Below are 25,948 nucleotides of genomic sequence, written 5' to 3' on the forward strand. Positions count from 1 at the left end.
CTTGTTTTAAGGATGTAACCTGGATCCCATCCCCTTACTCCTGCACTCCAAAAAATCCTTTCACTCTAGTTTTCCTACTCTGGAATGTCTTACCAGTCTCAAAGCCTCTTCCCAGAGAGCCCCTTCTAAGAGCAGGAGAACAGCCTCTTCATAATCCTGGAAGGAAAGGGCAACCATGTGCTGTTTATTATTTTCTGTTAATGCCGATCATAAACATTCAAGTAGCATCTATCCAGATGTACACTCTTACACAACAGTATCCTAGTCAGCATAGGCAAACCATATTGTGCCAGGCACTTTTAAAGTGCTGATGTTACAAACAAAAAAATCACCACTCCTCATTGCTCAAAACTACTGTGCAAAAACACAGGCTTGGCCACTCATGGGATCTTCAAAGAGGTAGTAAGAAGATAAGCTCATTGTGTCACCAAGAACCAAGAAACATGAAACTAGTTACAATTTGTAATTTGGATCTGATCTGCAACAAGCATCACAGTAAGTACATCTTTCTGGGAAGTACTCGCCTTCAACTTGTGAGTGGCCAATTACAAGGTCTCTTCAAAGACCACCAGCAGTCACAATAGGTCTCCCTGTCCTCCTGTCCTACAACTTCTGCACAGCCCCAATGGTTAGCCTCTGTTCTTTAAGCAAAGTTCACCTGCTGGGCACACGTCACAAACCCAATGGCAAGCAGATGCAAATACAAGGCAGAGCTTCACTCAGGGAGTTTGTAATGCCATCTCTGATGGAGATCATGGCTACAGCAATCACTGCACTGCTCCAAAGTGGCTTTGAATAAGCCTTCCTGTGTCTCCCTTCATCCAAGCATACAGTGCCAGCTGCCTAATTTTCAACACCTGTTCATGCAACCCACACCAGCTCCTGAAAAAAGCAGAGCAAAGTCACTTGTCTACCGCATGGCTAAGGGGCCACAGAACTAAGTCTTCCTTATTCCAGAATGTGCGCTTCACCTCTGGTACAAAAAGCTTTTCATACCAACAGAGGCAGCTCAAGGATGCAGCATTCAGTAATTCCTTGCTCACTGCATTGCCTAGGCCAGCTACGCCATCCCCAGGACTGTTCTGTGGCTAGCACATATGGAGGGTAAGTTCCTACTTAGTCACACGTGGCCCAGGACAACAGAGAACACAGACAGCTTGGCTTCTGCACAGCGGCTATTACTGGGATAGCGATAGAGGAGTGATTATATTACCTGAGTGTACTGCTCCAAGAGTATAGCTGCCTCTGCATGCTTCCTCTGTTCAACCAGTTTTCCTACCAAAAAAAAAAGAAGAAGAAGAAGGTAGTTTAGCTTTTCAGGAGTAGCATGCCCAAAAAACAAAGCAGTGAAAAAGTCCCACTCACTGAGGCACATTCTACTTGTTCACACACTTATGCCATCTTCCCCCCCTTAAGCAAAGGCCTGCCCAAAGCCAAGAATTCCATTGACCTCCAGAACTATCAGCCAGTTGCTTGTGAAATTGCTGATGCATGTCCCTCAAGGTCAGCTGAAGACTGTTTCTTTCACATGCAGATAGAAACAGAAAAGAAGTCTCTTTAGTGAATGGGGAGGAAGTAAAGAGGAAAGCTCTCATGGAAGCTTCAGTGTATCACAGTCTTGCTCTCTGCTGGGAGCAGCTTGTTCCCTACTCTCTGTGTATGGTCAGTAAGCATCAAGCCTGTGGGATTTGAGGCTTCTAGTCCCCTATAAGTCTGTATCACCTTTGACACTGACTTGTCTGTATAAGAGGGAGAACGATATATAAGGCAAGGAAAAAAAAAAAAAAAAAAAAGAAAAGAAAAAAAAGTAAAATTGCCAAAGCAAAAACTCTAAGGAGGTCTGTATCTGTTCATCTCGCTAAGTTATACTTACAATTTAAGATGTGCACTAGGAAAGGTCTTAAAGGTAAGAGCACTAACGTAAAAAATGAACTATCTACCTTCCATTAGATATGAAGGATCCAGATTGTATTAAGTGCTAGAAAAATAAGATATTGGAATATCCAGATCTGTAAGATGACATTCCTAGTAGTCGTATTCCCTCAGCTTTAAGTGAAAGCTGAGGGAATTGAAATAAGGTAAGTAAGGCCAAATCCAGGAAGACATTCCATTTCCCTTATTGAAATATGAGCCAGGTCCCTGACAAGCATCTCAGGCATGTGGCCCACTATCTCCTAGTGGGCACAAGCTTCTTTAAGATGAGCCATCTTTTATCCTGCAGTAGAACTGCACACATCCTTACAAGTATCAGCTGGCCATGGCTTCTAGCAAGCATCAAGAAGAAAACATGAAGACACATCACTGAATTATCCAACAGCCTTCAAGATCAGTGACTAGGCACAATACTTGAGTTAACCAAATCTAGAGGCCTCAGTCATATCAGACACTTTGTACAGTGTTTCCATCCCCTGAGCTTAACCAGGCCAGGCCAAGGAAAACATTCAGAATAGCAGTTCTGCAACAGGCTGCAAAGAACAAGTGCAAGAACAAGGCAGTACAGGGCAGTAAAGGCCACAACTATCTTGATGATTCATAGGTACCTACCAGCTCAGCTCCTAAGGCAGGTGATGCGCAATTACACAAACCTTTGGGCAGCATGGACCCTTTTTTCTCGCTTTAAAAAAATATTGCTAAAGATTGAGGTTCTTACAGAACATTCTTACAGAAGCTAAAAAACAAGAAAAATAACACCAAACCAAAAATAACAGCAGTAAGTTTTCCTGACTCTGCTGAGTTTTTGCATGCTTTCCTCTTCTTAAGGCCTACCTGCCATGCTCCGTGCCAGGCTGGACAGCTTATCCTCTGTGTAACCAAGCCGTGAAGCCATGCACAGGGCTTGCTGCCAGCTACCACTGTTCAGGAAGGAGTCAAGTGCTTTTGCAAAGAGGCCAGCACGAGCAAATATCAATGCAGCTTGTTCGTATAGCTGCTTCTGATTCAAGTGATCCCCATAGGCATCGCTAATATCCTACAAGGCAGGGACAAAAGGAAAAAAAAAAAGAAAAAGAAAAGTGAGCTGGAGAGTCAGCAGTAGTTGTCCATAAGAAAAAAATCGAAGGCCTCCCAACCCAAGTTGTCTTTACCCCCAAGAGGAATCTTCAGGCAGAATGTCCATAGCCCATTTCAAGCTTTACACCAACCCAAGTGTTGATGGCATGGAAATATTTCACACAGAGCTGAAGCAAGAGACAGTAACAAATGCCTAACTCTCCAAGCAAAAGACTGGGCAAACTACAACTCCTGTCTCCTGTACCTGACACCTCTTAATTAAAGCAACATTTTCATCTCCTGCAGAGGAGTTACAGCTCCACATTAGCCTATGCTAACAGGCTTAAGTGGAGGCTAGCAGTTGGTCTTCACAGCTTCTGGCTGTGAGGGTCTGCTCCTCCCTGGCACCATTTCAGTGCAGGAAACCAATCCTTTCCCTCTACCCAAATGAGAGATTTTTGCTAGAATGTCTTCCTGAACCAGTTTATTCCAGGAGTCAAACACTGGCACAAGGGAGGAAGCAGGCCCTGCAACCAGATAGGCATAGGCTGCCAAGGAACAACAGATTGAGCTGCTATAGGACTGTTCAAAGCTCACAGGCTCCACCAAGAAGAGGCTGATGGATTTGACCATAGAATACAAAATGGAATAAAGGAAGACTCCCAATAAGCCAGACAGAAACAGATTTACTTCAAAAAGAAAGTCCTTTCTCGTATCACCTAATTCCAAACAAGCTGAGTTTATTTCCTCTCTCATTTCTTCATCTCCTACTTTTACAGTGACCTGTATATTGTATATTTAAAGCATCAGAATTAAATGCTTTCATTTACATTTTACCTTAGTCTTGTGTAAGACAAAGAAGTTGTTCACTAATAACTGAAATTAACAAGAGATTCTACATCCTAAAAAACAGTGTATCTACTTTGTGGGATACTGGGACACATCCACAAGTGCCCTAACACCTCGAGATTCACCAGAATGGCCAGGTGCCCCCATCCTGCCTGCAAGGGCCAAACAGAAAGCTGGTGTCACAAAGTCGAGAGAGGAAAGAAGTCCTTCTGTGATAACAGGAGAGTTCTCCAACACACAGTAAGATAATGGAGCACAAACTAGACTACCAAGTACTCTCTTAGTCATGGGATCAGGGAAACAACAGCCATTCTTTGGATGACCAGGCCTCACAAGGCTAGTGCTGAGGGTCATTCCAGCTAATATCCTTGAGAAGAGCCTCAGCCCACACAGGAATACTAATGTCTTGCAGAGCTTGAATGCAAGCAGCTGCTGTCTCATTCCTGCCGTCATTCAAGGTGCTGGGCACGTGCATACATATAAGAGAATTAAAAGCTTGTTCAGCACACTGCAGAATCACATAGCTTGCACACCTTGTACTCCTGGCTGTTAGGTGGATACAGCTTCAAGGCTTCATAATACTGATTTTGATCCTTCACCAAGTTCAGAAGTTCAGAGAAGTGCTCAGGACCTGGGGAAACAATTTATTTTTCTGTAGCAACAAATGAGAATACACATTTCCTAGCCAGTCTAGGTACATTATATTAAGAAGCAGCTAGAGGTACAACAGCACATAAACACCTACTCCACTTCTCTAAATACAGTAAGAGATTCATTTCCTTGAGGTTTGCTTCACTTCTGCCAACAATAACAGCTGGTGACAAGTCATCCACAAATAGAACAAAAGACGACTTGTACTTAAAGATCAGAGAGCAGTTAAGTGTTCTCCCACCTCTCTCCCTGCTCCTACCTACACTAAAAACACATGGAACAAAAAGAATTTAGCTATGTGCTAAAAGGAGCTCTTTCTTCAGCTGTTTTACCCAAAAGGCACTATAACAAAGAAATGCTCTACTGCAGAATTTCTCCTTAGAGATGCAGCATATGCAGGACACTTACCACATTTGCTAAGGTGCCCAAGAGCTTTTGTGTACCTCTTTAAGTGTCTATCTATTGTGTATCGCTGATAATTGGTTTCCATTTTCCTGAGGGTGTTTAAGAAGGGTAAGTATTCTTTTGGATCCTGTCAAGAATAATAAAAACTGCAGGTGAGCTCATCTGATAAAATCCTTGTTAACAGTCCCATATTTGCAATTATCATACAATATAAAGACTTTTTTGTTAAAATACAAGCCATCTGAAATGATCAATTCTGTACATGCACTCTTGCCAGGAATGCCCAATTTAAGTTAACAGGCTTCCAAATGGACTTCATCAGTATCTAATGGTTGCTCATATTTTAAATTCAAGTATCAAAAGTATTCATATCTCAAATATTGTGTTCTATCAGCTCCTATTTGCTAAACATTTGGAGCTGTAAAGCTGATCAATTTCATCCTCATGAAAGGTCATGATAAACACATTTCTTCTAACACAAAAGGGTATTTTATTTTATGGTCAGCAGGTTCTCTTCCAACATTAGGAAACTCTGTGAAGACCTGGAAAAACGTGACCCTAAGACGGACTTGGCATTTGCATAGAGAAATTTCAAATTAAACCTGCTGGAAAATACACACTATTGTCATAGCTACCATCCAACCAAGCAAAAATCCCAAAAATATAGAACCAAGGACTCTAAGGCACAGAGCCATAACGTTTTGGATCAATCTCCTCCTTCCCTAGAAATGCTTTGCAGTGCTGCTCTAGAACAGCCCTACTTTACCTTGAGTTTTCTGAGCTGCACTCAAGAAGTGCTAAGGAATGCAGAGCCATGCCAACTTCCCAACATCATTCCAAGCAGACAGGTTTTTTGGGCAGCTCAAATTCTGCCTAGGCAGAGAGCTGTCCCTAATAAAACAAGTGGGCTGATCCACAGACTACAGAGAACCTTTGGGTAAGCAGCAAAATGATTTAACTATTAGCCAAGACCTTTTGCGACTTTTCTGCCACCATGATGACTAAATCAAAATCGTATGTCCCCAGGGAATAATCATACAATTCATTGACATCCACAAGGAAAAGCAGATATTTCAGTGCTTCCTCTGCACTCACAGCTGTTACATCTAGAGCAGTATTCTCTGTAATGAAAGAAAGAGACATAAGATTAGTTACCCCAACAGTAGTGGAACAGCTCTCAGAGAGGGATGGCACTGTCATACACATTCTTAATACCAAATAAGGACTAAACTTAATTGATCTTATAGCTCATTCTGTCTTGCAGGAGAGGTTATTTTGCCTGCTTTGTTTGCTGAGACTTTCCAGGCATCTGGCATCTTCAAAGCCTGATCTAAGCACAGAAACTTGTGAAGTATGCAAAAGTGACAAGTCAGAAGCATCAGGACAGGAGAGAAGTTTGCTAGCTGGAGATACTTGGAGCCTAAAACAGGAACTTCCTATTCCTAGCCAGGAAAAAATGAGCCCTGAAAGAAAAAATAGTTCAAATGTAGGGCTATTTGCTGACATACTTAGAGCAAAGGATGAGCTGAAGGCAGGTACATAACTTGCACATGAATTGATCGGCTGCTGCTCCATTATCTCACAGCTAGTTTCAAGCACGTTTCTTCTTTTCTGACTGGCCCCACAAAGAGCCACCTTAAAATAATTTTCAGAGTAAGCCAATTTAACAGAGAAAACTCCTACAAAGTCTAGCACAGAGGATCACCGATTTTCAACACCTCTAGGTTCCTGATACTGCACCTCGAAGATCATGAACTTTCTGGAGAGCAGTTTCCAGTTCTGGAGGACTTTTCTTTACGTGGGCTGTCAGTATCGATAGGCAGTATCTGAAGAAAATGGAAGCAGTAATAAGAAAATGAGATGGCAGAAAACTCTGTCTATTCCTGTTTTAGCATGGAAAAACTACTCTAGATTTTTGTTTGTTTTCTCTTCCCATAAGAAAGACAAGAAAGAGAACAGAATATATCAGAAAGAAAATTCTACTCAGCATGTCTCCCCAAACATGTCACAAGATTGGAGGTGTATTTTGAGTACCATGAGCTTCTTTACCCTGCCAGCTAGCATGATGGAGAAAACACCTTTGAGAAGCTCAGACAGCTGAATACAATTTTCCAGATCAAATTTTGCACAAAAGTATTTTTTTTTTTCTAAAGAGAAAGCCTTCCAAGGAACTTATTTCCACTTCCACAAATTTCATAGTTGCTATTTTAAAATAGTTTTTCTAGCTAAGATGATCTCTGGTTCTTCAGAACTGTTCAATGAAATATGTCTTACATTATTAGGGTTCAGCCGCACCCTACTCTCTGTTGCTTCTCTATGCACTGTTTCAAATTAAAAGTTGCAATTGGCTTAATACTGTGTTTCACTAACTACAGTTATTATCCTACTTTCCCACCTTCTGCCCTTGACAGATCTTGATTTATCCAAGGAAGATAGCGATAAAAAGGTAGCTAGCTATTCAGGTATTCAAAGAGACATTCAGAAAGAGAAAGCAAGAGTGTTCACACCAGGTTTACAAAGGTAACACAGTTTCAGATGAAGCATGTGAAATTTTTCATAAAGGCCATCTTGCTGAAAAGCCAGCACCTTGCTGAAAAGCCAGTATCTTCCAAGATGATCTCTCTCATGTCTCTCTATCCCCTGCAATTTTAAATTGTGAGTAGCATTTCTTAAATAAGCAAAAAAACTTCTCTAATTCTTAAAGGAAAAGCTGTTTTGCTGCCTGTGGAATCATTAATTGTGCTTCTCAGGAAACCAGCTGTACGTTCTATGGGCTGAGGATATGTAAGACACTGCCTCACCTCAAATGATCTCAAACAAAAGTGAAATAACTGACAGAAAGGACAGTTTCCCTTTTCTACAAATGACTTACTAGAAGCCCCTGCAACTGTTCCTTCACCTACAATAAGAAAATGCTCACTTCTGAGGGTCAATGCGTTCCATGGCATTTCTCATCACATCACATACGACATTTACTTTTTTTTGATCAGGATGCTGCTGTGGCTGAGCATTACTGCTACCATTCAGAGATGGATACATGCTCTTTGTGAAATCTTCTTCTCTAAATAAAAACAAATACTATGAATACAAGCACAGTCCATCGCATAACCCAGCACAAAACAAAGGGCACATGCCACAGAAATTAACTACATACACAATAATATAACACAATAATATAAGCACATACTTATTCAATGCAGACAGGCAACCTGCCATACCAACTAACAGAACCAGAAGGCTCTCCATTGCCTTTCATTCCCCCCAACTGATTCTCAGCCAAAAGAGGCATGAGAAAAAAAAGATTAGAACACATTTCACAATTACAGTTGTGAACTCAAAAATCAGAAGGCAAGATTTTCTAGATACAAATGCCTTTCACTAAATCCACTGCGGATATGCTAAATACAGAACACTTCTGAAAATCAAACCATTGCTTGAACTTCTAGACAAAAATTTAAAGTCAGAACTGAAAATAAAACAGAGAAACTGAGTGACAGCTCCAGCTGTCAAATGAACATTTAATTCAGTAAACCTGAAAAATTCTGAGGCTAACAATGACATACTACCACATGTCCATAAACCTTTGAGAAAAAAGGTCAGGGCACTTGATTAGAGAAGCTAAGCAACTATCTTGGCCTCAGATTTCAGACAGACAATGTTGTCTTTCTGCTTCTTACGATGGTGCAAAACCTTCTTTGTTCACATTTACCCTTGTGCAACAAGGAAGGGAGGGGAAAAAAAAAGGAAAAAAAAAGCAATCAGATGCTGATCCCTTGCTGGCAAAAATCTACTGAATGCCTGCAAGCTGACACAGTGATTGTCCCCAAAACTACTGAGCTTACTGTGGTGTTCAGGACTCATCATGCCAGATTTCTAGTTGAGTCCTTGCATCCACATCAGAGCACTGCCAATTAGTTGGCAAAATAATCCACTACTACTGGTTATATGCAAGCTCCCATTTGCAGAATTATACTCACTTCAGTTCGGTGAAAAACAAGTTGATGTAATTCACAGAATCTATTTGCTTGATAAAGGTTTCTACATTTTCCAAAAACACCTGAAATGAACAAAAGTATTTCTACTGTTATTCTAAACTAGTAAAGAAAGCAGAGCAAGTTTAAGGATCTTCTTTCAACAAGGTGAAATAAATACTAAACCCAATCTGCCTGTATAAGGACACAAGGGTCCAGAGCTGTTATCCCTTCACAAAGCAGAACTGTCAGCACTGCCTATTCTTTTGAGCCCACTGCTAAATGCCAATGAATTCCATACTTGACGGATACAGAAAAGGGTACAACAGAATTGGGTATACTTGCCTTAGGATTGTGATCATACAGAAGATTGAGGTTGATTCTCAGCTTCCTCATACATTGAAATGCTTCCCTGAACATAAGCCTGAGGGAATGAGGTAAGTAAAAGTTTACATCCTGGATAGCTGCAATATTCACATATAAAGGCAACTCTTTAGAGGAAAGTACAGAGGGGAATAATAGGTTAAGGCAACAAGCCATGTAAGTGGCCTTCCAGACAAGATGTGCAAGGCCAGTCTTGTCTGTTTCCAGACTCTACAGTGGGACAGGCCAGCAGACTAGACTGATAAAGAGACAAAGAGTTTAGCCTCCTTCCCTTCTCAAGGAGCATCTCATCACCACAAAAGCAGTCCAGTTACCTCTAAACAGCTCAGAGAGGACCAGAATACATAAGTGCTGCTTACCTGTTAAGCCACTTCCGAATCTGGGCAAGAACTAGAGCTCGGTGGTGAACAGTCTCCAGATTCCCTCTTGGCATCTACAACACAAGATTCAAATGATTATGTCTCATGTTACTGGCAATTTTACATCAACTTACTACCAACTGGAATGTTTTTCTCTCCTACACAGAGGCTTTTCTTAGCTAGACTTCTCAGAAGTACATGGGGAAAGGACAAGAGGCACAACTGCAAGTTGCACAAAGGGATATTCTAGTTGGACAGAAGGTCCAACTGTTCTGTCCATGTTAGGACGTATTTCATTGCATGTATATCCTAACACAGAAAAAGCCCGGAGCAACCTGATCTACCCTTCATATTAGCCCTGCTTTGAGAAGGATGTTGGACTATGGCCCTCCTAAATGAAATGCCTTCTAAATAAAACCCTTCTCTGTTCTAGGAATCTTTGCTGGTTCTTAACAGTGAGCACAGCACTCCAGACTAACTTAGCGCCAAAACTAACGAAGGACTGTTAGCATACACAAATACTAAAATGTGGGTCTGAGATTCACAAGGAGTAGTGTCAACACATAGCGCTGAGTTATCTCAGCCAATAGGAATCTGAATAGCTCTCCATATCTATGGATCCAGCCATATTCTGTCCATACCTAGCTGCTTGTGCTTAATCTCTTTAACTCCCAGAGACAAATTCAAATCATTCCAGACAGCTAGAGATTGGTGACGTGGTGTTCTTCAGCAGGATGTGACAGCAGCTATGTGGCACTGCACATGTTTGTTTGCAGTTTGTCCAGCTGCCCACTGGGACAACTTTTCTGCACTCCCTGGCAGCAGACCTCAGCAGACATGGGCAGAGCACTGACCTGCAGAACAACCTTGGTGTCCTGAGGCACAACAGTGACGATACGAGAGCCTCGCTCCACGTTGCGCAGAGCCTCATCGTTGGGCACAGCAGCACTGCTCAGGCCAGTCTGAAGGGCTAAAGACAGCAGTTATCAGCACACAGGGAACACACTCCAGCCAGGCTCTACGTGTGGCTTTGTAAGGTCCTGCTGGATGTATCACAGCTCCCATACACTGATTCAGTCAAGAATGACACACCAACGATGCTTAACTGTTCCAGACAAGATGAGGACCCTTCAGTGCTGAGTGCCACACCACACAAAGCAGAAACACGTCCTCCATGCCTTATGAACTTAGAGCTCAAAAGACAGATGACAGCAGCACTAAAAAGTGTACCGGACCAGTAATTTGTCATTTTGCCTTTCCTAAGGTGTCCGTATCTCTCAGAGCGAGATATCACCAGAAACGGTTCATACTCGGACCCCTTCTTTGCTGTGTACCTTCAACTCTTCTTGGCTTTGGATGTGAAGGGGAAGGAGAGAACACAGTACTAAACTGTTGAAAAATGGAGAAACAGACAACAACTAGGGGCCAAATCCTGAGAAGAGCACATGATATACAAAGCCAGTCTCCTGTGCTTCTTGCTGTCTGTGAGACTTTAGAGAGTAGCCTCCCTCCTCTGTCTCTTTAGCAGCTGCTCTAAGTGACCAAAATGCAGTAGGTATGGAAGTAAAAATGGGGATTTGTTTGTTCCCAGACAACAGCCACAAGCTGCCAGCAGCAGGCAATCAGAGCTACCATTTACCTTTCACTGTTACATCCTTCAAGCAGAAGCACTGACAGGTGTGGGAGCTGGTTGTTACCAACAAAAACTCACTGTATGTTGCAAATGAGATGATGTTGGAAGCTACCTGCAGAAAGATGATTAAGTTTATCACTGTGCAGAGCAGAACAGGAACAACCAGCAAAAGAAAAAAGGGATGCTATACAGGGCACACACTTTGGTACCTCAATATCGTTAATAAAAAATCGGCATCGATCTGTAAGACCTAAGATCACCTCCTGTAAAGGAAAAGGACAACAATTATGAACTGCCAGTGTTACAACCTCCAATGTCATCAGCTGATCACCATTAGATTGAAGTACCTTATAAGGTACTGAGCATCTCAGTGAGTTACTTAGAGAAGCTGGACAGGAAGGAAGTCATCCAATCTGTACCAGGAGTGCTTCTTCCTTAAGTGTCTTTAAACACTCATGCCTGGACACCAGTTTCATCTACCCCATCACAGCAATTCTACAGTAGCAGAACAGAAGCAGAAGCCACACCAAATCACAGCTTTTTACTCAATAACATTGGTTCTAGAACACCAGAGGAAGAGCACTAGTAAAGAGCACAGCAACTCCATAAAGCAGTATGTGGGTACACACTGAAGAAATTCTGGAACTACTATCACAATAGCTGGACATTTCTTAAGCTGTTGTAATTACAAAAAAAAATCATTAACAAGAAACTGTAGGAACAGGAGATCTGTTGTAATTCAGTGCAGTCATAATTGCTAAGGGGATAACTTCATATAAAATAGAACAGAACTGATTCTATGATTCTTTCACACGCAGTAGAGTAGTGACTGCTGGGGACTTTACAATTGAAATTCCTCAATCACATTATTTATGGTATTAATAGGAACGGGAGACTGAGTGTTAGCCACAAGTCATGACAAATGGCTCTACAAGACAAGGAAAGGTAAGCTCTCAGCTCTGCATAGGTCCTTACGAAGAAAACAGTTAAGAAGCATCATTGGACCCTGGGCAGAGGATCAGAACAGATATTCGGTACAGGGACAGTTACAAATTGCTCACGATCTTACTTACTTCTCCACTGATCCTGGTGAGGGAAATCTGCACACAAGGGTGAAGAAACTGAATAGCAGAGCCACCGCTGCTCTGCCAGGGCTCAAGAACTGGAGTAGAAGCCTCTAAAGAGCAAAGAAGATCAAACAGTTTTCCAGACAGTCAGAGCTCCAGAAATTACAACACAACATCCACATCCCGAGGGAACTGCAGCCAGGTGCACTTGCAGAAACTACAGTATCTGACAGAGAGAGGACGGAATGCTGACACAGAAGACCAACACACAGCAGACAAGAAGGTGGTAATCTCTGCAGTCCCATCAGCACCTTTATTCCACTATGGGACAAGAGAAAAATGGCAAGTACCTAGCAGTTAGTGTTTCTGAAAGCACTGAACCAATTTTCCTTTCAAAGTACAAAGTCAGAGCTATCATTCATATTAATATTACTTTCAAAAACAAATTACTAATTTTAACCTGTTTCTGAGAACAAAAAGAGCATGCAGCAAATAATAGCTGCAAGAGCCACTCATGTCCCTGAAAGCAAGGTCATCTTGTTAAATCTTTTGAGAAATTTGTGATGATAGCCTAGTCCAAGAATCTGAAGAGGAATCAGCTCACCCCAGAGGTACTTCAGGATCTGCCCATCAGCCAGCTGTAGAGCTACGGTTTTTGTCACTGGGCTGCAGCACAAGCTGATTACTTCTCCATTTACTGACACAGACAACCTGGGAAAAGACACAGAAGACAGAACATCAAGATGACACTAGGTTCCGCATTTCCTGGAACTGTGTGGAAGGGTGCACAGCTCTAGAAGGGACAGATACCTTGTTTATTTAAGGGTCTTTTGCAAAGTCTTTTCACACATCTGTAAACTAATACTGGCATTACAGAGCATCATCAACCTGAGCCAACACGTATTTGACCTAACTGTACTAGTCACTGTCTGCATAGTTACAGAAGTCTGCAAAGTTGACTTTTTTTTGCTGTATAGTTCATGTGCAAATCAGCCTGTCTCCACTGTCTGAGTGCACTAGAAACGAACTCTCAGGATCCTTTTGGTAAGCAGATTTCTACAGCCCAGGTGGCTTCCTTTTGTGGTCTGTTTTCAGTTCAACTGCAGTCACAAAACCTGGTAGCTGTTGAGGGGAACAACATGGGCAACAATCCCCTCTGGACCTTGGTAATGGTGGACAAAGAAAATGCAGGGATCCAGTCCCCAGATGGTTTGATATTCACGCAGAGGAACAGAGATATCCTACGTTGATGCAAACATGCTAGCATATCACCTCTCATCAGGCTGGAAACAGGCATTAGGATTACAGGGAGATGCTGTCCGGTAGTCAGCTTTATGAACTGCTTCGGATATCTTGCAAGAACAGAGACAAATTCCCCACTTCTCAACCTCCAGGATGCATGTTTGAGAGACCTAATTCCACCTAAGCACAGTATGGAGGGTCTCTTATACCCCACTAACAATAGACAGATTTCTCTAGTACCGTAAATCCAGGCGCTGCTCATCAGCTCCAGTCACATGAGGTGCTGCAGTTAGATGGTGAAGCACAGACTGAGCAGCATGCTGATCTTGACCAACCACCAAAAAACTGTTGTCAGGGAGCCAGGTGAGAAATCGGAGCCCCAGGGGATTCATCACTTCATTGGCAATGCTGCCTAGATCAACTCTGTCACATAATAAGTGAGACAGAAATAAAAGTAACCAGATTTCAACAGGCTACCACAGAACACCAGTGTGCTGGAAAAAGCCAAGATCTTCCTAGCACAGCCAGCCTGCCTATGTAGACACACAGCACATGCCTCAGGAGAAAGAGCACTGTGCTGTCCACCAAGTTACCCAACCCTTAGCACTGACTGCAGCCAGAGCCTCTGTATGGTGAAATCATGTTATCAAAGGACTTCAACAGCTTGAGGTCACCGTTGTGACATCCAAATCATCTAGCCAGGTACCCTCACATCCCCACAGGACTAGTTCTGTATTACCTGTATATTTTATCCAAGTATGGTGTTTCCACAGCTGCTTTAAATCCATTTCCACCTACACCTCCTAACCTGATAGTGGAGTCCTTCACTGTGCTCTGTCCTGGCAAAAACAGTAAAAAAAACCAGAGCTTAGAGATCAGTCCCTTCCACCTTCATTCCACCTAAAAAGCCAAACCTACAGAGGCTATTACAATTGTCATAATACATCATCCTAACACATGAAACCACTGTCTTATTAACAGTTACACTGAGGAATGTAACTACCTCCTAACGTCACAAAACTGAAAAGTAACAGACAGTTGTATGACCTGCAGCACACTGAATATTACACTGTATAAACGAACGCTCTGGAAAGTGCTGGGTGCCTCACATAGACCCTACATGGCTAATCCCAGACATTTCTAACAGCAGCCAGCAACATGCCATCAGAACAGATTATCTAAGATGCCTCCTGCTCCATTATATTCAGGTGAATCAACCATGCAGATGGATGTCACCAGCATGAGCACACGGACAACTACTGGACACTGCCTTTTTACAAAGTTAACTCGCCACACTAAGACTCTCCTGTGCTACCCAAGCTGCTGGGAACATGAGGATAGAGCTGGGATCTATATCCAAACCAGCTATATCTGACTCCTGACTACTAAAGGTTCAAGTGACCAGCACCACTTGTACTGCTCTCAGGGAGAGCAGATTTCTCCTAATAGTACCATGCAATATTTTCTCACCATATCTATATACAGAGATTCTGTTATCAGCATCCAGGATAGCCATGTCTCCACTGTGCTTGGGATCTGTGTGAAATGCAATCTGATTCACTGCGTGTGTGAACTGGATCTGATAGGTACACATGGGTGGGGGCACCACAGCATGCTGGAATGCTGTGACAAGCACTTTGTCTGTGGAAGAAAAAAGAGAGAAACCAGATTGTAGCCCAGTCCAGCAGTGAGGCTCTTCTCAGGCTGTTTACGGAAAGCAGAAACAATGCTACAGGAAAAGAGAGATGCCATGCTCCTAGCTGGCAATCTAATTAAACCACATCTAAGCTTCCACCAATTCCACACTCCCTCTCACTAACAGCTTTGTAGAAACAGGAAGTAACAGAGCCACCACAGCAGTCCCAGCCAGGCTGCATCCAAAGGGCTGCAGCACCTCCTCAGATTCTGCTTACCTCCATCTATGACAGCCACATTTGCCACATGCTGGCTACTCTCCCCCAGCCCGTGGTTGGTGGTCCAGTGCCAGTCATACGAGAGGTAGTGCCAACCCTGGCAGAGGATGTGCAGTCTGTATGGAATCACTGGGTCCCACAGCAGTGATACCAACTGATTCTTCTCCAAGTTGCCAAAATGCAGACTTTGCTTCAGGTACCAGTGATAGTTTCCTGTGGTCCACAGCTGAACTGCAGCAAAATAAATGGTTACCACAGACTGCTGCTTGAGACCCATCTCAAACCCTTCCTATTGCCACTGCTTTCTTGGGGTGTGCCAACTGTGATGGAAATAATATTCATACAATCCAACCTGTGGGCTGCTTCACACAAGAAGCCCAAAGAAAATCTTAACTGCACGTATTGCTCATAAAAGCCAAAGCCTTAGAATTCCTTCAGTTCTCTGCTAGGGGAAGGGTGCTAGTGTTTTAGGAAGAGATTACATCTCCAACACTCTATTAATATTACTTCCAGATAAATCAGCCTGGAAGATGCTTTGAGCTCAAGTTGAACTAGCAGTTCTTTTGCTAATACAGGGAGTCTCCAAGCTGTAGGCAGACCTCTCCACATCTCATAACTTGTCAAGGAATATGAATGCTGATCATGTTATCAGAAAAATGTGAGAGCCAAAGCTTCACAGAGCACTCTCACCATAACTGTTGGGGTCACAGTTCTCATCCTTCTTAAGGTCTTCCAGCCACATAGCTAGGATTGTAGAATCTGCATTCCAAAGCAGTTCATTAACCTGCAGAAACAAACAAGAGTCTTACTCCTGCCTCCGCACAGGGTGGGCATGCGCCAGACTGGTTTGCAAGACCTGAGCTGCTCCTTATTTTTCAACAGTGTAAGGAGCAAGGGTAAGGAGCTGAGAAAGCATCCATGTACTGTAAAGCTCCTGACAGACTGAGTCAAGCAGAACCCCTCTCACAGAGGTTCTACACAGCTGAAAAGGTGATACAAGAACAGACATGACAGCATAATTCATTCTTTCCTTGGCACTGACAAAGCATCTGCCAAAAGGTATCTCAGCATCCAAAGGCAGGAGCTGAAACAACAACCTAGCATTCTTTTCTCACTTATATTATTTGGGATAACTTTTTTTTCACCTCACTCCTGTACTGGCTCACATCCTGGACAGCAGTTGTGAAGCATTTGCTTAACAGAAGTTGTACAGCAGCCAGAAGCATCTCTACAAATCCCCTCACTTCTCTGCACTACAGCTTGCAAAGGATACTGCATCTTCTCCATGGGCTTCTTTACCATTCTCTTCTCAGGCCTAAAAGCAAAGACTAGCTTTTTCACTGAACCAGCACTAAGCATTAAGCTAAAGACTTTGTCCAAAAAGTATTTGGACAGTGTGGAGAAAGATGTAGTCCTCTTTTCCATTACATTCTTACTGAATACAAGACACACTTACTTTAACATGCCCTTTCTGGAATGGGAGGGTGAACTCTCCATGAAGAAGTCCATTCTTCTCCAAGAAAACAACATCATGTCTGTTGGGTTTTTCTTGTGTGGATGCTATCAAGCTTCCAGAGGGCCTTAAAACAGAATCACATTAAAAGTGGCTGCAAATACATTCACTGTCTTTTTAAACAAGAATCAACCCCAACATTCTCCAGAGACAAAACTTTCACACAAAAGAGACTTGAAGAAAAAGAGCAACAGAAGTACGTGTTTTCCACAGCATTGTTTAAAATGATGGGTGCTGCACAAATTTCTCAGGGCTTGTTACACTCAGATCAGCAGGGAAGTTTGAGCACAAGCAAAGTGACTAGCACTATTCCTCCTCATATAGTTGAGCCCCTGAATAGGTGACACTGACCACACAAAGAATCTCTCACTTTTACCCCCAAACATGATGCAAGATTTAGGCTCTTCAGGGTTTAAGTGTCTAGCCCTACTAATGAGGCATCAAAAGAAAGCTTTCCTCAAGTTTTGGGAAAAATAAGAAAGAATAAGAGAATTAAATTAATGCTGAAGAAGGACTGCAGCTAGGGATTAAAAAGTAGCACTCTGCTGCCAGCATGCAGATTGCTTGCCACTCACTTCCAGGCCAGTGCTTGTTCTAATCCTGAGATAGCTTCACTTGTTGACTGCAGCACAAGTTCTCTGTTCCACACTCGGATTTTACGAGCACCTACAGGTTTCAGAAGCAGGGAGACAAGGCTGTAAGAAGGCATCAGAAAGACACTTCTAGCTTACAGATGGTTTCAGAGATCAAGGAAAGCAAATTTTAGTGCACATGAAAGAAGCTTCTCTTGCACACTATAAGGTGTAAGAACATCACAATTGCCTGTCTCAGGCAGTTTTCCCAAAGTAAGAGTGACTGCAAAAACTGAGCAGACTTTCAGTCTAATATAGCTCAGTGGTGGCCATTCTCCTCTCCATCTTTCCTGCTGAAATGTTAATATCTTCCTATGAATGCAAATATTTGACCTTAATTTGAAGTACTGAAGAGCAAAACCCAAACTGTTCCCACAGATGGTCTTTGCTACAGTTCAGCAAACTAATTAAAGGCACTTAAAATGCACCATAAGATTAATCATGGAAGACATCAACTATAGTTTTTTGAAAAATGTATGTGCTTGTCACCTATTTGGTTTTAGAGCAAAATTTAGTGAAAGAAATATCAGTACCCAAACAAAAATATGTAAGCCTAGATTTCTGGAAAGAGAGACAATATGTCTTGAGACATCTAAAAAGATCCTTCCATTTGGTACTGAGAGGTCATTAGATACCCCCACCCTGCGCTTATGAGGCGACCTGAGCAATGATTAAAAACTAGTGAAAAAAGGAGGTCAGGTGGTACTCATGGCCTCTCAGCAGAGTGAAAAACAAACTCCCAAGTGTTCAAAATACTATGTTCATAAAATGCTTGCTCTAGGAGAGGATGGAGTGTGTAAGTAGTTGAACTCTCTAGTATCAAGTGGCCAAAAGACCATATACAACAGCTGGACCTTGCCTTGCCTAGTGTCTGCTTAAAAGGCCTCCTACATGTGTTGGTATTTCAAAGCAGTTTGTCCCATACCTGTCTCTGGACAGACAGCACTCACTGCGACAAATTGCCCGTCTCCTCTCCAAGTCACCCGAGGCCTGCCATTATCCCAGGCTGAAGCAGGTGGCACTTCCTGAAGTTTCACAGATGAGTTATATGAAAACTTGGAAAAGCAACTGCTGAGTTAGCTTACATGGAGCACATTGCTATTTTAAGCTTCGCCTTTCAAGAACTTTGTCACGAAATTAATCCATTAAATAACTTTAAGACTACAACGGTAAGAATTCCTTACTCAGAATGTTACTATTAAAAAATGCTATTAATTAAACTGTCTGTGAATTCAATATCTTTCTCCTGCATGTGTACATGCTAGCAGGAGACACACAGGAGGGCTGTGACTGTCCTCAGTCACACACCTGGCTGAGCCTTCCCTTCTGCTAGGTCACAAGGCCTCCAGGGAGCTCAGCCCACTGTTATTTTTCCTTTCCTTTTCTCAGCTGAAATGTGTGCTGTGTATCTTACAGCTCCTGGCCACATTACTGATTTGGTATATAACACTCAAACTCAGAAGAATGTTACGTTGATTTAAGGGAGCCTCTACCTCTGCAAGGACCAAGACTCAAAGATCTCCTTGCACTAAATCCACATAAAAAGTCGTAAGTACTTCCACTGTTGTCCTGAATTAGGAGGAAGATAAAAACACTGGAGTTCAGATAGGAAAGTTAACACAGAACGAGTCTGAGGAAGAGACATGCATATGGACCAACTACCAGGAAAGGTAGTGGAAAACTAGCACTGCAGGAAAGAGAAACTCACTTTATTCAAGCCCCACCCCGCTCCAGGAAACATTGGCCCAATATAAGAAAACTACTACAGTACCATTTGCTTGCGATGAGCTGCCTGTTTTCCCTCTGATCCATGAAACTGTGTCTCCTTTTTACCCCATCCAAGAGCAACAAACTTTTCTGAAGAAGAAATAATCACGGCAGTGGAAGATTTACAGGACTACTCTATACGATTACTCCACAGTAAACACAAATACAGCTCCAAGCCACCCACACCTTCCACCCAGATTTAACTCAGAAAGGCCACAGGAAATGTACATAGCCCAGAAAGTCCTCCAGTGAAGGGAACTTACCTAGATTTCTGCTGACAATCAAAATATTGGCATTTCCTTTCAGCTGCCCAGCAGCATTACAGTCTACATTGCTCCTTGAGGTCTAGTAAATACTCAGCTCCATTTTTATTTTTACCTAACACATGTTTACAACATACCAATGAAATCAGTTTGAGCAACTTGATTTCAGTGCAGCCTCTCACCTTCCCCAAAATCATCTTGGTGGATTTGCTTCTCTGTAATGGGTTCAAAATCTCTTGTCATCATAATAAGTGTTTGCTGACCTACAGGGTAGATATGAAACAGTATTAGTAATGTATCTCCAGTGGGTGAAAAAAACCTTTTTCCCTGTGTTGTCCTCTTGTTCTGTCATGGTCTTTAAGACAGAAATGTTTCCAATGACATAATGATACAAAAGAGACATATCCTTCAAAGCAGAAAGCCTCTCAAAGCCAAAGTACAACTGTTTAAAAGCATAACAACAGTCTCTTCCAGTCTCTCTTTTCAAAACCAAACTTCTTGGCCTAATCTTAAGATATCCTTTCCACTTTCAAAATATTAGCTGGCATTTCTTAAATATTCTTCTTAATATGTTAAAGACAAGAATGTGATTAGGAGTAATCACCCTGGAAGCCACCCCTGACCAATATAATAGCTTTCTAGAATGAGATGACTGCCTTGGTGAAGGAGAGGAAAGCAACAGATCTTGTTTATCTCAACTTTAGCAAGGCTTTCAACATTGCCTCCTATAAAATCCTCACAAAGTGATGAGTTGCAGGCTAGATAAGTGACCAGTGAGATGGACTGGAAATTGACTGAAGCATCAGGCTCAAAAAGTTGTGATCAGTGGCATGACATACCCCAGGGGTTAATGCTGTTTAACATCTTCATTAATGACTTGGACACAGGGCATCCGCAACAAGCTTCAGATAATACAAAATAGAGAAGCCTAATTGATATCAACTGATACCAGAGGGCTATGCTGCCACTTAGAGGGACTGCAACAGGACGGAGAAATGAGCAGACAGAAACCTCATGAAGTTCAGAGGGTAACGCAAATTCCTGCACCTCAGGAGAAATAACACCAGGTACCAGTTCAGAATGCGGGCTGCCTGCTGGGAGAGCAGCTTGGCAGAAAAGGCTCTGAGGTCCTAGTAGACAACATGCCTACCAGGCACTAACGTGCCTTTGCAGCAAAGAAGGCCAACAGCCTCCTGGGCTGCATTAGGAAGAGCACTGTCAGCAGGTTGAGTGAGGTGATCCTGCCCCTCCGCTCAGCACTGCTGAGGCCATATCTGCAGTGCTGTGTCCAGTGCTAGGCTCTCCAGTGCAAGAGAAACATTGACATACTGGAATGAATATAGTGAGAGGCTGTGAAGATGATGAAGGGATGGGAACTTCTGTCACAAGAGATGAGGCTGAGAAATTTGGTACTACTGAGCCAGGAGGATAACAGGCTTAGGTGGGGTGGGGAAGGAGGTGAATCAATGTGTATGAATACCTGATTAGGGGGAGTGAAGAAGTTGGAGCCAGACTCTTCTCAGCTGTGCCTAAGGACAAATCAAAGCCTAAAGCATTCCATTTACACATAAGAAAAAGCTCTTTCACCATGAAAGTGATCTAACACAGAAATGTCCAGAGAGGTTGTGGAGTCTCCATCTTTTGAGATATTTAAAACCTGATTGGACATTGCCTTGCGCAACCTACCATAGTTAATCCTGCTTTGAGCAAGAAGGTTGAACTAGATAATCTCTTGAGGCACCTTCCAACCTCAATGATTCTGCAATTCTGCTTTGCTTAAGCCTAAGTTTATTTTCTAAGGGAAAGACATCTGTAGTAAAGTTGAAAAAAGGGACAAGAAAGAATTTTTGTTACTAAGAAACTACTTGCGGATACAATACGAGCCCTAATTTTTGAGAAGCAAGATCAAATTACACTTCCTTAGAAGATCTGAAAGATCGATGCCTCTTGTATTTTGATATCACTATCCTAAAATTAACCCTATTTTACATCTTAGCCACCAGTGTAAGTTCACTTCTACAGACAAAGAGCTTACATATTGTTGTTGGTACCTGTTACAAGCAGAACAAGCTCTTGATCAGGACTCCAGCTCATGGTGCTCAGACCACTGTCCACACTGCCAACACACTCCACCTGCAAGAGAGAAATGAGATCACAGATGAACAGGAACACCAGTGGCAGCAATATCCCAGCATGAAATCCACCAGTCACCAAGCCAGGGAAACGCTTTCATGCTTGGGAAAAGCACAAGTCAGATTTTACCCTATGTGCTGAATGAAACAACAGAAACATTTCTAACTCAAAAAGGCTCCCTAGTGTATGCATGACAGCCTTGACAATCAAAAGATCAATGTTTTCTACCATATTCAGCTCCTCAAGAACTTTTTTTTTTTTTTTTGAAGTTGTTAGTTTTATATTAAGATGCATGGTCTCAATACTACTACTACCAATGCAACCACAGATCCAGTCAGAAAAGCAGTTTAATGTCACAGAACATGGCATAACGAGTCTTGTCTGGAGAGCTAAAACATGTAGTTAATGGATGCTCTATCCACGCAAGTTCTGATGGCACAAGCCTCTTGTGTAGGCTCAACCTGGAAGCTGCATGTAGTTCCACTTGTCTCAATGAAGTTTTTGAAAATATCAAGACTATTCAAACTTATTACTGTGCTGCCATGGGTACATAAGCAACAGTAATGGGCAGAGAACTTCTGCCATGCATCATTATCTGGATTTGCAGATGGCTATGACAGAGGACAATTGTAAAAAGCAGTAAGATGACGCTGTTCAAGGAATTAAGCTTGGGTATCCTTCTCCAGATAAGTGGTGTGGAATCTTCGGCACCAGCATGCAGGATAATTATCTTTCACATGTAAGAAACTTTAGAACAGGCTGAGTTTCAGGGCTGTTTCTCGGTGTCTAGTCTGCATCGAAAGGACACAAATTTAAAGCTAAGAAAGTGAGTCAAAAAGCCTTGAAATAAAGGACATTAAACTGACATTAAATTCTGACTCTGATCTGCCTACTAGGGGAAAAAATAATCTCAACATATTAAAACTTTCACTAATCACTAGTGCTCTGCAACGTGTATTAAGCCACAACACAAAGCATATTTTTCAGATAAAGTCTGATTTTACATTGTGGTATTGGCAAATCAAATCAAGAAACTGAACAAAGCAAGAATCAGTATGGGTGAGCTGCAAGTGACTACAATCTGGCAGCTAGCCCACACTGACCACAGTTATCTCATGCCTCCCTGTATCAGGACTGTTGGGCTGAATCTTGTGGAGAGCCAGGAGCAGGGGCTGATGCAGATTTCAGAAAGTGCTGCTGCAGTGGTGAAGAGTCTTGCTGAAGACTGTACAAATCTGATGCTAAGCAAGGAACAGCAAGCAAGCATCTCATTTCCTGCCATACTTTCTAAGATATTTTGGTTTCCCTTCACTGTCTTTTAGTTTTTTTACTCCAAATGTTCTTCAATCTATAATACAAAGCAATTGCTCCTCTCCGCAGTTAAATCCATACCTCAGTACAATGTTCTGTATTGTCTGATAACAAAAAGGACCAACAAAGAAAAGGTAACTGAACTACAGGTTATGCATGGTTTACTTTTTCTCTGTACCTATTCTTAGCAACATGCTACTTCTGCAGGGCTTTTTATCCAGTAGATCGTCTGCTGCTGAGTGTGTGCCAACAGCCTCCTTTGAGTAAACATACAGAACTAGGACTAAGGACAAGCAATTTGGTTTCCAGTTATTTTATGAAGTGTATTTTCTGCCCTTGATCATACTCAGGACACCAACAGAAACCAGCTCATCTACCTGGATGAGAATGGAGAGCAGCCACAGCCAATATATAACAAATGTGTAACTGGCCTAGGAGAAATTAAAACAGTCATCCTCTCCTTCGAAATCCCTCAGTAGTGTTTTCTCTTTCTCTGCCAGCTTACCTCCTTTGTGTTGAGATTGCACAGTAGGATGTCTCCAGCTGCTGTAGCAACACATACACATTCTTGCTCTGGAAGATCTTCAAGGCCCACGATGCAGCCACTTCCATCCTCTGGCATAAAACCCTCCGCAATCAAGGAAACTTCTCTGGTCACCTTGACATAGAAAGGCCAATGACTTATTAACTGCATATCAGTTCACTTACCTTTGTAAACGCGACAGAACAACAGCTGAGGGCAGAAGCACAAAGCATTGCATGGCAGAAGTGAGCACATGGATTGTGTCATGAAATAGTTGATGTCCAAGGACATATCTCATTTACCCATAGGAAACTGTGAAGCTCTTTGTACGCTAAAATGTCTAGACAACAAGAAAACTCACATAAAGAAGCAAACAATAAATAGCAATACTTTATCTTTAAATTTATCTTGTTAATCATCTACCAAACCCCTTCGTATACTTATGCATGTACTGCAAACACTTCAAGCTGTGTGGGTAGCTCCTTAAAGACCCAATATTTTTAAAGGATTATTCAGGCTTCACAGCAATATTTCATTAAAAAAAAATCAAATAAAAAAAAACTCATATGTGCACTCAGGTACAGCAAAATAAGAAAGGGATAGGTTTAAAAGTTTTAACTAAAACAGCTCTCTCTAGCTTAGCTGAGTATTTCACACAACAGAACAACAAGGGAAGAACACAATAACAAAGACCTGGAACAGTTTGTAAATCATGAAACAGAAGGAAGCAAGCACATCTGGCAACTTTAAAAAGGCCTTTCTTTTCAATTCTAAGAAGAATTAAAAATTGACAGCACAAGCCAACAGACCATAGCAGACACTTTTGGAAAATAACATTTTTTGAAAATGAAGTCCCAGGAAAGCCAGCAGCTCTTCTGTCAGCTAGCTGCAGAACTGAGCTATGTCAAAGAATTTCATGTGCCGCACAACTGTCTAGCCTGTCTCTAGACAAAACAGCAATCCAACTCCACATGGAATTCAGAATACAGTTCAATAGTATCTTCCCTCTGTTCCAAAAACCTCTGACTGCATTCTTCATCACCTCTTTGCTTGTTTGCTTCCGGCCTGTGAATTGTGATCCTTACACAACAGTTTGCCGGGTCATGCTGAACACTAAATCACAGGAAGGACTGGCAGCAAATACACACTCTCAGAGCAGGAGAAGGCTAAGTTTCATGTTTTAAAAACAGAAAATCGGTTCAGCCAGCCAGCCCACAGCACAAACTCCATAAGGAGTCTCCCAGCACAACACGAGAGCAGCACGAAGCCCTCGAGACCAAAGCGCTGCCCATGTCCTGGCAGGAAGCACAGGTACCACGAGCGATCAACGGCTCTACCCCAAAAGCAACCTCCGTCTCTCCCCGCCCCGCGACGGGCGGGCCGAAGCCGTCCGTAACGACGGGCCTGCTGTGACAGGCGGGCGCCGGCGGGCACCGAGACCTCCCGCCCCTCTCGACACCGCAGGCCCTTTCCCCCAGCCTGACAACGCCGAGGAGAGCCCGAGGCCGGCAGCGTTGTCGCGGCTCCTGGCGCTGACTCTCACCGTGTGCGCGGTGGGGCCCAGCTCCACGAGGCCGCGCTGGGAGCCCACAACGACCGTGCCGGGCTCAGCGCCGAGGCAGAAGCACTGCGGGGCTTCAGGGGCAGCGGCCGCGGCGGGGTCGATCTGGTGCCTGGTGGCCCGCAGCAGCTGCAGGTTCCTCATGGTGGCAGGGCGTGAGGGACACCAGCCTTTCACCGCGCCGCCATCTTCCCCGCGCCGGGTGGGCAGAGAGCGCGCACGCATGCGCAGAGGGGCGGCGCAGGCGCCCTCCGCGGGAGGCGCATGCGCAGAGCGGCAGCGCCAGTGCACTCAGCGGGCAGCGCATGCGTGGCGCAGCGCAGGCGCCATTTGCGGTCCGCGCACGCGCGGGGCTGCGGGGAGCGGCGGGCGGCTGGCGGTTGACGGCGGTTGGCAGCTGCCGGGCGCTCGCGGGCGGTTTTGCCTCGCTACCTCGCGCTCCTGGAGGCGTAAAAGCTTTCCCAGTGCGGGGGGTGGGGAGGAAGGGGGCTGCCGGGGCAAAGAGGTTTCCCCCGCGCCAGCCCCGGGCCTGCAGTGGCCTGGCGCAGGGCTGCCTGCCCGGGGAGCAGGGAGCCCTGCCGGGCTGTGGATCCCCGCCGCCGTCTGCTCGGCCGTGTGATGCTGGCCCCTCACTGCTTCCCCTCGCCGGTGCGAGCCTCCTCGTGGCAGCCGTAAAGCTACCTGCCTCAGGAAGCTGCCTCGGGTTGCAAAGCTGCCCCGGGTTGCCACTGAGGTGACAGAGACAACACCTGACTTGGAACCAGCTCCGTTCCCCTTCAGGTC

At 43.5% G+C, this 25,948-nt stretch overlaps 1 protein-coding gene across 5 annotated transcripts in view; it reads right to left on the bottom strand.

Moving 5' to 3' along the window:
- Positions 1-25,355, bottom strand: part of ELP1 (elongator acetyltransferase complex subunit 1) — a 33,006-nt gene extending 7,651 nt beyond the window's left edge. For 2 of the 5 annotated variants that reach the window (XR_009961131.1, XM_062599187.1), the window contains exons 1-29: positions 25,148-25,355; positions 23,587-23,739; positions 21,689-21,770; positions 19,820-19,900; positions 19,379-19,464; positions 18,533-18,632; positions 17,551-17,641; positions 16,919-17,042; positions 16,153-16,246; positions 15,463-15,693; positions 15,020-15,190; positions 14,289-14,388; positions 13,790-13,972; positions 12,912-13,018; positions 12,314-12,417; positions 11,450-11,503; positions 11,247-11,352; positions 10,462-10,577; positions 9,608-9,681; positions 9,210-9,288; positions 8,871-8,950; positions 7,814-7,954; positions 6,634-6,719; positions 5,866-6,014; positions 4,897-5,020; positions 4,371-4,468; positions 2,767-2,968; positions 1,214-1,275; positions 94-156 (exon numbers count right to left, since the gene is read on the bottom strand). Coding sequence is in view for 4 of the 5 variants with exons in the window: in XM_062599187.1 (XP_062455171.1) it covers positions 94-156; positions 1,214-1,275; positions 2,767-2,968; positions 4,371-4,468; positions 4,897-5,020; positions 5,866-6,014; positions 6,634-6,719; positions 7,814-7,954; positions 8,871-8,950; positions 9,210-9,288; positions 9,608-9,681; positions 10,462-10,577; positions 11,247-11,352; positions 11,450-11,503; positions 12,314-12,417; positions 12,912-13,018; positions 13,790-13,972; positions 14,289-14,388; positions 15,020-15,190; positions 15,463-15,693; positions 16,153-16,246; positions 16,919-17,042; positions 17,551-17,641; positions 18,533-18,632; positions 19,379-19,464; positions 19,820-19,900; positions 21,689-21,770; positions 23,587-23,739; positions 25,148-25,309 (3,303 nt within the window). In the remaining variant the exon portion in view is untranslated. Of the gene's footprint in view, positions 1-93; positions 157-1,213; positions 1,276-2,766; positions 2,969-4,370; positions 4,469-4,896; positions 5,021-5,865; positions 6,015-6,633; positions 6,720-7,813; positions 7,955-8,870; positions 8,951-9,209; positions 9,289-9,607; positions 9,682-10,461; positions 10,578-11,246; positions 11,353-11,449; positions 11,504-12,313; positions 12,418-12,911; positions 13,019-13,789; positions 13,973-14,288; positions 14,389-15,019; positions 15,191-15,462; positions 15,694-16,152; positions 16,247-16,918; positions 17,043-17,550; positions 17,642-18,532; positions 18,633-19,378; positions 19,465-19,819; positions 19,901-21,688; positions 21,771-23,586; positions 23,740-25,147 lie in introns of those variants that run through there. The other 3 variants (XM_062599189.1, XM_062599190.1, XM_062599191.1) reach the window with 3 other exon arrangements.
- Between the last annotated feature and the right edge of the window lie 593 nt (positions 25,356-25,948).

The sequence above is a fragment of the Rhea pennata genome, chromosome Z (assembly GCF_028389875.1).
Source record: "Rhea pennata isolate bPtePen1 chromosome Z, bPtePen1.pri, whole genome shotgun sequence".
In the NCBI taxonomy this organism is placed as follows: Eukaryota; Metazoa; Chordata; class Aves; order Rheiformes; family Rheidae; genus Rhea; species Rhea pennata.